Source organism: Squalius cephalus (genome assembly GCF_949319135.1).
Source record: "Squalius cephalus genome assembly, chromosome: 11".
NCBI classification, from domain to species: Eukaryota; Metazoa; Chordata; class Actinopteri; order Cypriniformes; family Leuciscidae; genus Squalius; species Squalius cephalus.
The window spans coordinates 26,932,205-26,949,293 of record NC_137132.1 but is presented as its reverse complement, the minus strand read 5'-3'; the positions used below and the strand labels follow the sequence as shown (position 1 = coordinate 26,949,293).

The window sequence follows — 17,089 nt, the reverse complement described above, 5'->3', positions numbered from 1 at the left end:
ACCATGAGCAATACATTTGTTACTGTAGCCTGTTTGTTAATCTTTGTTAATGTTAGTTACAAATTACAGCTGTTCATTGTTTGTTCATGTTGGTTCACAATGCATTAACTTATGTTACCAAATACAACTTTTGATTTTAATAATGCATTAGTAAATGGTGAAATTACCATTAACTAAGATTAATAAAAGCTGTAGAAGGATTCTTAGGTCATGTTAACTAAAGTAGTTAACTTGTAAAATTTTACCAAAAAAGCTAATATTTAGAGTTGAAAGCACCATTTTGTACCCCATTTGTGGAAAGTGCCAAATATGACTTGCTCCTTTAGTGCCTTTTAAAGTCAAAGTCAAAAACATCATCTAAAGTTCAGCAATTATATATAAAAGCCAGCAAGGGACAAAGAGCGCAGAGGCAATTTTTCACAATGATTGAGGGCTTTAAAACTTGTTTCTTTAGCTATTACATTGATTGAACCGTGTGCAGAAAAACATATTCCCTGAGCACTTTATAAAAGCCCATTTAATAAAATATCTTCACATTATGTATACTGTGAATTAGCCCACGAAATGCATACATTATGAGGAGACCCATGCTTCCAGAATGAGGGTCTCCCACAGAAAGCCTGAGATTATTTTCAGGTGAACGCAGTGAGATTCCGGTCCCCTGATGATTCAGCACTTGACACTCCCTGTCACTGGGGATCAGTCAGCTTTTGGTGTTGTTTTTAATTAACCATGAGCTTCGGTGTGTGTGTGGCCGTGGGCACATCACATCGCAGCTTGCTACACACCTGCTGTTTGCATCAGAAGCCTGGGGAGTCCTCGCTCTCAGGCAGAGTGGCCCCTGCTGGGACACCGTACCTCCAAGAGGGGGTACAAGGAGTTTGCCTTGAGAGTTTGAGACACCAAAGTGGTACAGTCAGATTAAATTACGTGTCAGAAACAAGAAGCCAACAAGTTCAATGGGAATTAAACTTAAAAATATTACTTTATTGAGAATAATTATTTTACTTTTTTTTTTACTTATGATTTAAGTGACAAAAATGAGGCAGAAAATGTAACTTTTTTCAAAAAAAGCACTTGTCCAACAAAAATTCATATTATATCCACTAGTTTATAAATAAGTCTGTTGTTTGCTCTTAAAGTTTGAAGTCTACCCGAATAGAGATCGCTGCATTTTAAACAGCATTACGCCGTTAAATGTGCTTCTTTTATAAAGAAATGTCAAATTATCCTGCTTTTAGTGCTGTCAAATCGATTAATCACATCTAACGTAAGTTTGTAAATATATAATTGATTTGGCAGCATTAATTTTGTTATCTCTCAATGACAAAAAACGAGGATTAAAAAAAAATTACTTGAAGCCTTTATATAAAAGGTATTCTAAATGCATCTTTTCATAAATAATTGTAACCTAAATTAAAATGCATTTTATTTACAGATTCCTTGTTACATCTAAAATTGGTTTTCATGCATTTTAATGCATTGTACTTTCTAAAGGTGTAAAAATACTTTTAATGCACTATATATAAAGGCTTAAAAGTAAAGTGTTACTAATTATTCCTATTAAAAAGCAAAGGTTAACAAGTGCTTTGTGTGGAGGAAAACCACTGGGTATAATAGAAGAATATTAAAAGTGATCTAGTAGTTTCCGTCAGGATTCCTCCTCTTCCTCCTCATGGGATTGGCTGGAAGCAGATGATTGGTGGAGTGGTGTTGTCCTCCATTTAAAGAGTCCGAATGCAAAAGACAGGGTTCCTATTGCTGCTGCTGAAACTGTGGCAATGAGCTACAGGAACAGAGACGGCTAGAGTAAACATCTACTTGTGGAAATATGAGTCCCTCATCATTAGACATGAAGAGATGAATCATCATGATCTTAACACGGCGATCATGCAATTATACACTATTAAACAAATTAAACAACAAGGAGCTCATCCAGGCTATTTCTTTCTTTTCTTTTTTGTTGTTGACTGACTGACTCGTGTTATAATTGCATTAAATTATCCATGATACAGTATGCTTTTAGACACACATTCAGTCAACATTTGTACTTTAAAAGGATAGTTCACCCAAAAATGAACATTTTGTCATTACTTAATCGCCCTCGTTGTGGTTGCAAACCTGTATGAGTTTCTCTTTTCTGTTGAACACAAAAGATGATATTTTGAAGAATATTTGTTATGGAAGTCAATGGGGTCCATCAACTGTCTGGTTACCAGCATTCTTCAAAATATCTTCTTTTGTGTTCAACAGGACAAAGAAACTCATACAGGTTTGCAACAACATGAGGGTGAGTAAGTAAGACCATTTTCAATTTTTGGGTGAACTATTCCTTTAACGACAAAAAATACACAGACCCTTATAGCAGTATCTTGATGAACTTGGAAAGATCGTAGGTGTGCGCTGATCAGTGCCAGTGTGCATGGCAGGTATGCATCGGTGCTATTGGTCTCTCTACATCTACGGAAAAAACATGGAGAATAAGACACACTGTAATAGAGTTGTATGAGCCGGTATGACGTCAGAACCAGGAAGACTAATTCGCCGCTCGTTCCTTCCAGATTTTCCTATGGGGTTTTATAATGGGTTTTTTTGATTTATGAGTAAAATAAAGCCTGTGGTAAACATAACGTGATGATACTCATTTATTTTACCCATAAATCGAAAAACCCCATTATAAAAGACCAATGGAAAATCTCGAAGGAACCAGCGGCCAATTAGACTTCCAGGTTCTGACGTCACACTGTACCTGCACCGCTCTATAGCTTTTGAGAACAGTATAATGGAGTTGTCTGAAGTGTATAATGGCAGTCTGAATGTTTTAGGGTGATTGAGATGTTGTCTTGCCTTTGGTACAGGGTGCTGAGAAGCTTCTGTCTGTCTGTTAAGTGAAGGTGGAGCAAATTAAGTTCAGAGAGAACACTGAACGGCAGAGACTCTCCGTTTTGGACAAGCAGGCCAAGATTATACCAACCCTGAGGAGACAGAAATCTGAATATTAAAATATGAACATATCAAATATGAAATTAATGAATTGAGGGGGAGGGGGAGGGGGAGGGGGAGGGGGAGGGGGAGGGGGACCAAAGAGAAAACAACCCTAAACAAAAAAGTATATATATAGTTCTCCCACTTGGAAATCATGGAGGGGTCTGAAATTGTCATCGTAGGTGCATGTCCACTGTGAGAGACATAATCTAAAAAAAAAATCCAGAAATCACAATGTATGATTTTTTAACTATTTATTTGTTTGATACAGCTGCAAATAAGTATTTGAACACCTGTCTATCAGCTAGAATTCTGACCCTCAAAGACCTGTTAGTCTGCTTTTAAAATGTCCACCTCCACTCCATTTACTATCCTAAATTAGATGCACCTGTTTGAGGTCGTTAGCTGCATAAAGACACCTGTCCACCCCATACAATCAGTAAGAATCCAACTACTAACATGGCCAAGACCAAAGAGCTGTCCAAAGACACTAGAGACAAAATTGTACACCTCCACAAGGCTGGAAAGGGCTACGGGGAAATTGCCAAGCAGCTTGGTGAAAAAAGGTCCACTGTTGGAGCAATCATTAGAAAATGGAAGAAGCTAAACATGACTGTCAATCTCCCTCGGACTGGGGCTCCATGCAAGATCTCACCTCGTGGGGTCTCAATGATCCTAAGAAAGGTGAGAAATCAGCCCAGAACTACACGGGAGGAGCTGGTCAATGACCTGAAAAGAGCTGGGACCACCGTTTCCAAGGTTACTGTTGGTAATACACTAAGACGTCATGGTTTGAAATCATGCATGGCACGGAAGGTTCCCCTGCTTAAACCAGCACATGTCAAGGCCCGTCTTAAGTTTGCCAACGACCATTTGGATGATCCAGAGGAGTCATGGGAGAAAGTCATGTGGTCAGATGAGACCAAAATATAACTTTTTGGTCATAATTCCACTAAACGTGTTTGGAGGAAGAAGAATGATGAGTACCATCCCAAGAACACCATCCCTACTGTGAAGCATGGGGGTGGTAGCATCATGCTTTGGGGGTGTTTTTCTGCACATGGGACAGGGCGACTGCACTGTATTAAGGAGAGGATGGGCCATGTATTGCGAGATTTTGGGGAACAACCTCCTTCCCTCAGTTAGAGCATTGAAGATGGGTCGAGGCTGGGTCTTCCAACATGACAATGACCCGAAGCACACAGCCAGGATAACCAAGGAGTGGCTCTGTAAGAAGCATATCAAGGTTCTGGCGTGGCCTAGCTAGTCTCCAGACCTAAACCCAATAGAGAATCTTTGGAGGGAGCTCAAACTCTGTGTTTCTCAGCGACAGCCCAGAAACCTGACTGATCTAGAGAAGATCTGTGTGGAGGAGTGGGCCAAAATCCCTCCTGCAGTGTGTGCAAACCTGGTGAAAAACTACAGGAAACGTTTGACCTCTGTAATTGCAAACAAAGGCTACTGTACCAAATATTAACATTGATTTTCTCAGGTGTTCAAATACTTATTTGCAGCTGTATCATACAAATAAATAGTTAAAAAATCATACATTGTGATTTCTGGATTTTTTTTTTAGATTATGTCTCTCACAGTGGACATGCACCTACGATGACAATTTCAGACTCCTCCATGATTTCTAAGTGGGAGAATTAGCAAAATAGCAGGGTGTTCAAATACTTATTTTCCTCACTGTATATTTTTTTTAAAGTAAACTGAAAATAACGAAATCCTGGATATGACTAAATCCTAAAAATAATATAGCTTGATAGAAGAAATAAATATAGCTTGTTAGAACAAACAAACAAATATGGCTTATTAAAATAATAAATACAAATAAACAGCTTGTTAGAATAAAAAATATATATATTTCTGTTATAATAATTAAATATAGCTTGTTAAACCAAACATATCTTAAAACAAACTAATAAAAAAAACTCTAGCCTGTTAGAACAAATATAGCTTGTTATAATAAACAAAACATTTCTGTCAATTTAAAACGAATACTTTTTTGAATAAAATAATATAGCTTGTTAAAAACAAAACAAATAGAGCTGTTAGACTACATAAAATAAATATTTATGTTAGAGTAAATCAAGTTTTTTAGAACAAACAAATATAGCTTGGTAGAATAAAACAATAAACATTTATGTTAGGAGAAATATAGCTTGTTAAAACTTTTTTTTTGTAATATAAATAAAGCTTGTTAGAATAAAAAAAAATACTTCTGTTAAGATAAAGCTTGTTAGAATATATTTATTAAAAATAAAAGAATAATAAATATGAATAAATAAACAAAAATATTAAATGTGTTAGAACAAACAAACAAACAAATATATAAGGTGTGAGTGAGCTTATCTTTTCCCCAACTAATGACTTCTGATTTGTCGGTTATTAAATAACTACATTTCCTGATCATTCAAGGTTAGAGCACTAGCTGACACTGGTACCTGTGGTTCGTTTTTGAGAGCTGCTTGCTTGTACATCTCTGCGGCATCAGAAACCTCTTTTCTGCCCAAAGCCTGTTCACCGTAGAACAGATCTCCCATTCTGATCAAAGCTGAGAGGAAAACAGACACTCATCACCACATGCAGTCACTGAAGCTTAAGCCACAGGGAGCATGAGAAAGAGCACACGCCATCCAACCTCAGCTGCCCTTCAAGAGGAGCACTTCAGTTCACTGTGAAGACACATGACTGCCACCCTGATTCGTCTTTTTATATTATACTGCAGGTATGTATTCGTATTAATAATTAAAAATGCCTAAATTGCCCCTCCCAATATTTGATATTTTTGATGCTGCTCTGCTGCACTCCATTACACACCACTCTGTTTGTTAGGATGACAAAAACGGTTTAAAAATGTACATTTAAGGCTGGTCAACCACAGCAGTCTTGCAGTGCTCGTCAATGTCAAAATTATTGAGACGGCCAATCAGATTAAAGAAGGCGGGGCTTATTGTTCACTGACAACGAGTGAGAATTCCAACGCGACACTTTAGTTTTTACAGTGAAAAGAGTGTATAAGATGCAAGTAACTACACATTTAATATTTGACAAATGTTTTACGATAGATATGTTCAACGACCGACAGTAATATACAGTGCAAACTTTTATTTTGAAATTTTGCATTAAAAAAATATCTATCATTTACATGATTCATGTCATTCATTCGTTTGGTGTTTTTGACATAAGACATACAAATAAGAGTGATTTTGTGCATATTTTCTTAAATAAAATATAATTTGCAAAAAGTTTAAATGGATTACTTTACAGCTAGGCTACACCTAGAACTCATGTTACCGTATTTTTTATTCCTTAAATCACTTTTTTAATCCTTTAATTTCATACACATACATATACATATATACACACACACACACACACACACACACACACACTTATATATATACACACACACACTCTCTCTCATGTGTATACACATAAAATGAAACAATGTATTAGTATATTAATCATAAATTTGTTTAAATTACCATAAGGAGCTGGAACTTGATTCTGTATCGACATGTTGTAATATCTTAACATGCAGTGAGTCACCAGTGCTGGATCCAAAGAGCCCTATAAAAGATATAAAACATCTATCAAAGCCAATCGAGTGAATATGTTCATCTGAATCTAAAGCAAGTGTTTAGAACGGACTCACTGAGTTGAGTTCACAAAGGTACGCCACATTAAACTGAGCGGCTTCAAATCCACTCTCTGCCGCACTGAGGTAATAAATCAAAGACATGATCCTGCAACAATACGAGAGAGAGAGAGGGGGGTAAACAATAGAAAGTGGCCTTTGCAACTTCCTTTTCTAATGTAAATTAAATCTAAAAGGATTCTCTTATTGTAATTTAATATTATGATAATTATACATTAATATCTGCACTCAAACAAAAAGGTTTACCAGTCTCCTTTGAAATAGGCATTCAGCCCGTTCCTCAAGACTGTTCCCAGATATCCATTCTGTTCAGATGCCCATTTAACCCAACTAAAGTCCAAAGTCCAAAGAGAGAGAGAGAAAAATTATGTAAATAAATCCTTATAGCGCTTTATACAATACAGATTGTTTCAAAGCAGTGATCAAGAGGACAAAAAAATTATTCAATGACGCAAACAGAGTTCTCAATCCAAAGCAAAAAATCTCAATCCAACTAGTAATACTAAGAAAGAATGCCACTAGGGGATTATGGGTAGCAGAGGCATCATGGCCATTCAAACGTGCACACTCAGCCAATTATGTTAAGTTGCATGAAGGGTTGATAAAGCTTGGGTCTATATCTACAATAAAAATGTTATATAATATTATTTTGAGTTACATACAGAACGGCGTCTGCTGGGCGTTGAACAACTTGGCCTGGGATCCCATGAATCCAAATGTCAGCCAATTCAATGCCACCACTTAAGAGTCCTCTTTGAGCTGACTTCAAGTAGTACTTATATGCCTTAAACTGATGAAAAGGCAAAAGCATAGTTAAAGAAAAACAATATCACAAGTCTGTATTTGATTAATAATATAGGTTTAAAAGCACATCGCCGTGTGAGGATTTACCTGGTCGGCAGGTTCTCCGGGATAAAGGCCCTGAGAGTAGAAAACTCCCAGATTCATGGCAGCATCGGGGTGACCTTTAGCATCAGCCTGTTCCCACAGATGTACCGCCTTCTCGTAATCCTTCTCGTACTGCTCAAAGTACCAGCCCAGAGCTGTGAGAGCGGGAACAGACCCCTGCGGGATGGCACATCACTTAAAGGGTGTCTCTATTGAGTGACATACAGTCAATATGTCAATAAAAAACTAAAGAAATACAAGAGCATCTATTACATTCAGCAACATAAATAAACAGCGTGCATAAACTAATCAAACTGTTTATTTTTTAAAAGCCAAAATAGTTCAAGATATGACAATTAAAAGGTAAATTGGTCTAATTTGAATTGGAAAAGTAAGGCTGATTATCTCTTAACTAACTAACTAACTAAGTGACAAATGTATTTAAAATACATTTTAGTATTGTTTTGGTTTTTTTCACTAGGGTAGATCTTAAGACGCAGTCTTAACATAGTAACTAAGTTTATGCACCAAGCCCCAGTCTAAACAAATTTAGATGTACGACACCGGCAAGACATACCTGTTCTATTGCTTTCTTCAGGAATTTAACGCCTTTCTGAACATCTTTTGGAACTCCTTGACCCTGTTAGTACAAGAAAATATGATATTTAGTATGCCTGGTTTAGCTTTCTCTTCAGCAGTATTCACCTTAAATGTTTTGCAAGACTGCCCTCTGCTGGCCAAATCAGATATTCTTTATGAACCATCACATTCTGAAACATATTCTGAACATATATGATTCAGGATTGCACATAAGATCAGAAATAACAAAGATATAAAAGTGACTGACCGTGAGGAGCACAATGGCGTAATCGTACATGGACACAGGGTCATTAAGTTTGGTGGCTCCTCTTTCATAGTGCTTCACTGCTGTCTGAATGTCTGGAGACACACCTTGCTGACCCCAGAATAACATACGACCCATTGCTTGCTGAAGAAGAAAACAAACAAACCTTTTCAGCTAAGATTCTGTGCATTTGATTTGTTGTTGGATGTGAATTGCAGTACCTCAGCCTCAGCCACTCCACTTCGTGCCTGCAGCTTTAGCCAGTGAAATAGATCGTCGTTTTCATTGGTTTGGGCCTTCAGGGTCTCTTCATCATTTAAACGGATCAACTCAACAAAAGTCTACAGAGGAGATGAAATGTTATTTAGAAAGCCATTGAAACTGCCTTGCACAACTACCAGAAAGGTAGTAAAAAGAATAATAATAGTAATCCATGTGACTCCAGTGGATTAACCTCAATTTTATGAATGACAGACTTTTTATCTTTGGGTGAACTAACCCTTTACAGAAGATGTTATTTTAAAATGCAATGGCAAAAAAATGCATCAATGAAATTAAGCACATCCATTCAGTCTAAAGTCTTTATACAAATTTCTACTGGATAAGACATTTTCAATGTTTTGTTGTGCCTCACAGCCTTATTTTTATCTGTTAAATTCAATTTTAATACAGGAGACAACTTAATTTATCCACCCATAATACTGGATGAAATTTATGGAGAAATTAAAGGAACATGGTGTTTGAAAAAAAGAAAACTGTTTCTCTCGGAAAAGTATTGCATTCCACTGAAAAACATTAGATGTGTCCCAATTTGCGTACTTATGCACTATTCTATGCCGTTTTGTAGTATGAATGGTGTGAGTACGTTCACACTGAAAATTCAGAGAAGAAAAAGGCCAATAAATACCCAGATGATACACATAATTAGTAGCCTGGGTTTCCCCATGCTGCCTTGCGCGCAGCGCGATTTTATTCCCGCTGCTAGGCGGCCTGGACACCATGGACCAGATTTTCCCCTCAAAAAGGGAACCAATCACAGAACGGGGAGGGAGCAGCAAGACGATGACGACGTCTATGCGACACACCGAAGCAGTTTGTTTATATCTATGGATCCAACATGGCATCAGACACGAAGTTACCTTTCGATGCAGCCTTAGATAGTGTTCTAAGTAGTTTAGAACGCAAGTTTATTTCGTCTTCTTCCTCGTCGAATTTCTGTCGCTCTACATACGTCATCTGGTATAATTGAAACGATTGGCTATGAGCTACGTACAGGCGCATTTGATAGACATTCGTAGCGCCCAATAAACGGCTCTGGGCATTCGTAAACCACGCCTCAAAATACGAGAAAATGAACATGTGGTTCCCAGACCGCGTCTCAATGAGAAGAGGTCTGACGTTAGCCAGGCTACATAATTAGCCTAAAAAACAAAAGTGTAGAATATTGGACATGCGCGCACTCAAGTGACGCAGTTTTAATTACGTAGCGGAGGGGAAGGGGCTATCAAACTTCAATGTTGAATAACAAAATAAGTACAGACTGTATAAGTGCATAGTGTATAGTGCGTCATTTAGGACAACAACTATTGTGTTCTATCGCAAAAAGTATACAAAACAGAAAGCAGCGTTCCACCAAGAAACATTGCGTTCTCTTGAGGAACATTTGCGTTCCACTGAGAGACATTGCATTCTCTCACAAAACAATTTCCATTCCACAAGAAACACTGCATTCCCTCGCAAAAGTATTGCGTTCCACCGAGAAACATTGCATTCTCTGGAAAAAGTATTTTCATTTCAGCAAAACAATTGCGTTCCCCTGAGAAACTTTCTGTTCTCTCAAGTTTTGCAATACAACAGAATCTCTCAGGGAATGCAAATGTTTTGCAAAAGAATTTCAATCCCATCTTTTTTTAAGTTTATTTTTACCATCAAGTCCCTCCATAGAAATTTGGGACTTGTTATAGATAAAAGTTTGGAATTGGGCTTTACAAAGCAAAGGCAACAAAAAAAACGCCTCTTACTTGCTGTGGGGTGGGTTTCTTCTGATCAATGCTGGTTTGTCTCGCAATATTAATGTAATAAGCATAGGAAAGGTCATGGTCAGGGGTCATCTCCAGGTCACCAACATGGTGCATGTGCCCTAAACGCAGTAGTGCCAATCTCCAGTCCTTCTGAGCTGCCAACAGAGACAACAGCCAAGCCTGCAGTGCCACAGATCAGGTTACATCTTAATCGGCTAATTCTCATTCACTTTTTGTTGGATTATACAGCCATGCTTGAGATCATATTACAATTACACACGCAAGTTTAATGCCGGAGGGACCTGATCACCACATTACCCCAAAATACACACCTTGTATGGCTGTCTCTTGACTCCGATTCCACTGCTGTAGAGCACAGAGGACAGATGCAGTGCTCTATAGTCTCCCAAGCAGCCAGACTGCAGCAGGAAAGGCATCATCCTGGTTAGAACCTCCACACTGTGAGCTGCACTGATTTTACGGAGGACTAGAGCATACAGCACCCTTCCCACTGCTGTAGCATTCACCCTGCCTACAATAGAGGAAACAATAAAAGCTCAAAAGTACATATCATTGTGGGCGTGGCAGCGGCTTTTGCACAGACGGGCACGTTTCGAAGATCAGAATCAGACTGAGATTTATTGCCAAGTATGCTTAAACGCAAGGAATTTGTCTTGGTGACAGAAGCTCCAGTGCACAGAGAGAATGACAGAATGACAAGACACAAAATAAAAAAATATGGCCTGGGTAAAGAAACTTTTCTTGTGTCTGGCTGTTCTAGTGCTCTGATGCGCTGACCAGATGGCAACAGTTCAAAAGAGGACGTGGTCTGGGTGTGAAGGGTCCAGCGTGATTTGAGCCCTTTTCCTCACTCTGGATGAGTACAGTTCTTGTAGAGTGGGAAGGGTTTATTCCCTCAGCAGTCCAGACTGTCCGTTGTAGCCTTCCGAGGTCTGATTTGGTAGCTGAGCTGAACCAGACAGTTGAAGTGCAGAGGACAGACTCAGTGACAGCCGAGTAGAAATGTGTCAGCAGCTTCTGTGGGATGTTGAACTTCCTCAGTTGGTGAAAGAATTACAACCTCTGCTGGGCCTTTTTCACAATGGAGTCTATATGAGTGTCCTACTTTAAGTCCTGAGAGATGGTAGAGCCCAGGAGTGTTCATGATGGAAAGGAGAGGAGTGCTGGGGTCGTCCTCCTGAAGTCCACTATCATCACTGGCCCTGTCCCAAATGGCACACTTCATGTGCACTTGCAGTATGTGTACTTACAATGGCCGCTGGTTGCGCATGTCTGTTAAGTCCACAAGACCGTAAGGTGTCCCATTTGTCATTTTAGGTTTCAGAGGGGTGCTCACGTGTGCCCCCTTTGCGGCCTTGACGCGCACTTTCGATCCCGCAAGCCCGCGAGCTCCGCAGCAGACTTCTACCCAACCGTCAAAGTGGAAATACGTCACGGAAGTGTGGACTAGGAGGAAGATTGTGAGGGCTTAGGGTTCCATATGGGCCAGTTTTGAGCGTGTTCAGCTCCAGGTTGTTGTGACCCACACCAGACAGCCAGCTGTTCATCCGCTCTTCTATGACTCATCACAATCTCGGATGAGGCCGATGACTGTGGCATCATCTGTGCACTTTAGGAGGTTAACAGAGGGGTCTTTGGCAGTGCAGTCATGTAGAGGGAGAAGAGCAGTGGAGAGAGAAAACACACAGTGTGCGGGTGTTGGATGTAAATTTTCCCCATCTTCTAGGGATGCTGCCTCTCTGTCAAGAAGTTGGTGATCCAATGGTAGGACAAGAGTTAAATGCACTGAATATAAATGTAATTTGAATGTAACATATTGTATGTACTTAAATATATTGTCCTCCAAAGAGGGGGGGTGGAGGTGGGCAAAAAAAAAAAAGTAGTAGTTGGTGATCCGCTGACAGATGAAGGTTGGCACAGAGAGCCGAGTTAATCATGCAAGGATCCAGTTTGTAGACTTCAGCTTGGCCTTCAACACCATCATCCCAAACCTCCTCCTGTCCAAAGTCCCTGGTTTGTCTAGATTTTGCAGGATGTAGTGCCGTCCCATGCTGACGGTGTCATCCGAGGACCTGTTTGCCCGATAAGTAAACTGAAGGGGGTCTAGCAAGGGTCTAGTGATGTCCTTCAGGTGGTCCAACACAGTCTCTCAAATGACTTCATGACCACAGACATTAAAGCAACAGATTTGTAGTCATTCATTCCTGTGATCTTGGGTTTCTTTGGGATGGAGACACTTTCTTTCTTTCAGTGGAGCATTTGAAGAGTTCAGATGCAAAAGCCTCTAAGTGCCATCTGAAAATTTCTTCTAGAATGATCATTTTTATCAAGCTCGTATATTTAATATACGGTATAGGTAATTTGCATTGCCATTTAAGTGAAATTACTTAACTTAAATATACAAGCTTGACAAAAATGATCATTCTAGAAGAAAATTTCAGATGGCACTTAGAGGCTTTTGCATCTGAACTCTTCATTTGAAGCATGAAGGAACTTTGCATCGCTCCAGAAATCTGGGTGAAGATGGATGACATCTGGTCTGCAAAGACTTTTAGGCAGGTGGGTGAGATGTCTGGGCCTGGTGCTCTCCTGATCTTCTGTTTTCGGGAGAGCCAACATACATTCTCTACACAGATTCTAAGTGCAGGTTGTGTAGTAGGAGCGCAGAGACGGGGTTGGCAGGAGGTGTTGATGGACATCCTATCAAAACGACAATATAACTTATTCAGGCCTTCAGCCAGTTGTTGATTCCCAGCAGATTTAGGTGGTGTCTTGCGACGTCTTTCAGGCCTTTCCACACTGATGCAGGATCGTTTGCTGGAACCTATTTTCAACTTCTCAGAGTAGCTTCTCTTGGCTACTTATGTCCTTTGTCAGTGTTTTTGGCCCGTTTATACAAGACTCTGCCCCCACTTCTATAGGCATCTTCTTTGAATTGGTGAAGCAGTTTGATTTTTACAGTGATGGTTTATCATTGTCATATGTTGAGTTAGTCCTGGTGGGAATGCACATGTCCTCACAGAAACTGATTTCACAGTATCAGTAAGCTCATCTGAAATCAGTGGCTCCATCTTCAAAACACTCCAATCAGTGCAGTCGATGCTCTGGTGGTTGCCAGAATATTGCTATAAGATTGCTAAGGTGTTCTGTGTATGTATCAGTGCTATGCAGTTTCTAAGGGGATCTGAGTCTGTGTGCCTGCCGAAAAAACATCTTAGATGAGTCTAAGGTGGTTTTGCAGTTCCAGCTGGTCTGTAGACTGGTTTTAGAGGAGATTTTGGCTAGGAAAAAACAACTAAATCCATTTCAAACAACCTTAGACCTTCAAGGTTTTTTTTTTTTTTTTTTTTCACCAGGGATGATATTCTAATTTCTAGATATTGCTTGGGTTCCTTCATTGTAAATTTATCAACACTAATGATATAGTGGGCTACCTTTAAAATATTTGAGGTCAGTAAAATGTTTTAATGCTTTTGAAAAAAAGCATTTTATGCTCATGATTTTCTTTGATCAAAAATACAGTAAAAACAGTAGGCCTAATATTGTAAAGCATTATTACGCTTTAAAACAACTGTTTTCTATCATAATATACATTTTAAAATGTAATTTATCCATGTGATGGCAAAGATGAATTTTCAGCATCATTACTCCAAGTCTTCAGTGTCACATGATCCTTCAGAAATCACTCTAATATGTGAATAAGAAAGAAACATTTCTTATTATAATTATCAATGTTGAAAACATGCTGCTGAATATTTTAGAGGAAACAGACTTTTTTTTTTTTCAGGATTCTTTGATGAATAGAAAGTTCAAAACATTTATTTGAAACAGAAATATTTTGTAGCATTATAAATCTTCAGTTTTGATCAATTTAATGCATTCTTGCTGAATAAAATTAGTCATTTCTAGAAAAAAAAAGAAAAAAAAAGAAAAAAAAAAACTCTTACCGACCCCAAACTTTTGAATGGTAGTGTGTGTACATAATATGAACACTTGATCTTCCATCAATAAACTGTTTAAATATAATCTTACCATATTTCTGTGACAGTAGTTTGGTCAACTGTGCAACTTGGCGTCTGTAAGGATTTGTCTGAGATTCAAAGAACATGCATTGCTCTGTTGAGTTTCGTGGACTGTGATTCAGCAGCAGTTCTGTGTATGTGTCCAAACAGCTGTCTGGATGTGAACATACATGCATAATTGTAGACAATGACAAAAATACATATTTTGATCTCTAGCGCAGACTAGTGGACATCTGTGGTACTTACCTGACAGTCTCTTTAAAGTGAGCGAGTGACTTGGTACAGAGAGGAACAGCTCTGATTTGAAATTTTGACAAGACTGGAACCATCCAGTGATATTAACCTTTGATATTATATGAGGAAGGTGAATCTCAGCCTGTGAAGATGAAAAATATCATGCTTAGGCCAGGGTAATAAAATACAGTATATACTCAAAAAGTCGCTAGAGCAATGCAAAAACCCTGGGTTCAATTTTCAGGGAACGCATCAACTGTTAAAATTGTATACTGTGAATGTAATGTAAGTCCCTTTGGATAAAATAATCTTTATATAATATAAAAACATAAAAAAAGATAATATTCTACCTGGTCAGCAGGGAGCCCCTGTATGCGATAGAATGTAGTCGGTCCGTAATATCCTTCAATCCCCTGTATGAATTTACCTCCACCAATCACAAAATAGCCATGCGTGTCATCCAACATGATGTTCATGCCAAATCTGCACAAAACACCAGATCCTTCTTATAGCAATGGCTTATAACTGTGAAACTTCAATATTACTGCTTTAAATGAAGAATCTTACATGTGCTCATCAGCTTTCATATCAGTTTTTTGCTGTCCATTGGTACATGCAATAGAAATTTGTGCCTACAATAGAAGAAACATGATGAGTTTCAAATATGAAAGAACAGGAGCATTTTGCACTAGAACAGTGAGCCAAACCACAGTAGAGAGGTGTACAAATGTTATTGTAATTGACCATTATATAACTGGCCCCTTTTGTGCCACCAACTGAGATCATTCAGTACTGTGTGCTTATCACACATTTTATCACACACACACACATCCAATCACAAGCTCACCATTCGTCCCAGAATCTCCAGGTTGATACGACACCACTGATGAAGAGGAACCTTAAACGACGAAAGGAACGCTGATGAGCGCCCCACATCTCCATGCACCTGGACGTGAATCTTACCTGAACGAATCGGACAAAGGTAAATTCTGTAATTTATCAAAACCAGAAATGAGTGAGAGTGGTCCGAGACCGTCACAGCCTTACCAGTGTCAGTGAGGAACAAGGTAGGGGTGGCATAATTATTTTTCACGTCAATGTGGTGCAGAAGTCCACATAAACGGTCACGGCAAGGATTTGTCAGCAAAACCCAGAGAGATATGGCACACCTAAAGAGTCAGAATCAACAATAACTCAGTTATTCTGTGTATTAAGTTACTAAACTTAAGCCTGGTTGGCAAATAAGTAGAAATGCACAAGCTCTCACCAGGGGTAATAGATAGATTTGATTCTCAGGCCTTCCAAAACTTCATTTCTGAATGGCTGGAGGGTTTTGGTGATGCCATAACGCTCACCAGTAGAGGCATACAATGTGGAAAGAAGAGATGTCACCTCTTAAAGGAAAAGAAAAGAGTGTGAAAACAAGCTTGCAAAGAAAAACACAAAAAAAGGATATTATTGTGCCATTGATGCATTTATTGTTGCTTAAGTGTCCAAATACTATTTGGGTCAACTGTGCACAATGATACAGAATTATTAATATATCCTTCCATGAAACCTCAAGGTACTTAAAATAGTACCACAATAATGCTATTACTAAAATGTCCAGGTACATGTCCTATGATAGTACCATACTTTAATACCATTTTGTTCCGCGCACTGTGGCATGCCATCTCCCCTGACTCTCCAGAGCAGATCTGTGTCCCAGTTGGCACAAAGCAGGTGTTGTTTGAAGGGTCGACTCAGTGGTGAGTGAACATCGAGGGGAACCGTGACACTGGCTCTAAAAAGCCTGCCCGGTCCGGTGGATTCATCAGGGCCGATCCAACCTCGCAATAAACAGCTGAGAACCCAGTCAGAAGTGGGTGTTATCCAATCGGGCCGGTACACAAGCCAGTCAGGAAAACTCACGACCACCACTCGGGTTCTGCCACGACCGGGCTCGCAGGTCCAGTATTTGTGAAAAACAATTGAGGTAGATCCAGAGTCGAACGAAACCAGAACCTGAACGTGCACTTCGGACGACTCATAACAGGTGTACTGAACGCGTAAAGGACAACTGGAGACTGGCGCATCAGGTGCGTCGAGGAAAGCCACAACACCTGTGCTGGATCGGCTCAGACAGACAGTTAAAGGCACCTGGTTATAAACAAATAAAACACTTTTAATTATGGATGTAAACTAGTGGTCTACCTCTAATTTGCATTTGAAATGTAGTACTGTAGGCTACTTACAGAAACAATGACATGTAAACACAACCAATAAAAACTCAAATCTCCCATCATTCGTCTTCAAAAAAACCAGCAGCTATCAGAAGATTTGGATTAAACGAAATAATTTAATTAAAACGAACACAGACGGCTGGTTTCCATATCCGCGTCTATAACCGTTGAAGTGCAGGATTTCACGT

The 17,089-nt window shown here is 39.1% G+C and overlaps 1 protein-coding gene across 1 annotated transcript; it reads right to left on the bottom strand.

Annotated features, from left to right (window-relative positions):
• Positions 1 to 961: 961 nt before the first annotated feature.
• Positions 962 to 17,089, bottom strand: LOC307167708 (protein sel-1 homolog 3). Its single transcript, XM_079886978.1, has 23 exons — positions 16,914 to 17,089; positions 16,323 to 16,818; positions 15,947 to 16,073; positions 15,727 to 15,848; positions 15,527 to 15,642; positions 15,247 to 15,311; positions 15,030 to 15,162; positions 14,692 to 14,821; positions 14,456 to 14,599; positions 10,735 to 10,934; positions 10,403 to 10,582; positions 8,603 to 8,722; positions 8,385 to 8,525; positions 8,115 to 8,177; positions 7,541 to 7,714; positions 7,312 to 7,439; positions 6,896 to 6,979; positions 6,647 to 6,737; positions 6,477 to 6,561; positions 5,433 to 5,542; positions 2,848 to 2,975; positions 2,358 to 2,460; positions 962 to 1,786 (listed from the first exon to the last, which is right to left on the bottom strand). Exons 1-23 carry the CDS (start codon positions 16,962 to 16,964, stop codon positions 1,652 to 1,654), a joined length of 3,126 nt encoding a protein of 1,041 aa, XP_079743104.1. The 5' UTR covers positions 16,965 to 17,089; the 3' UTR covers positions 962 to 1,651.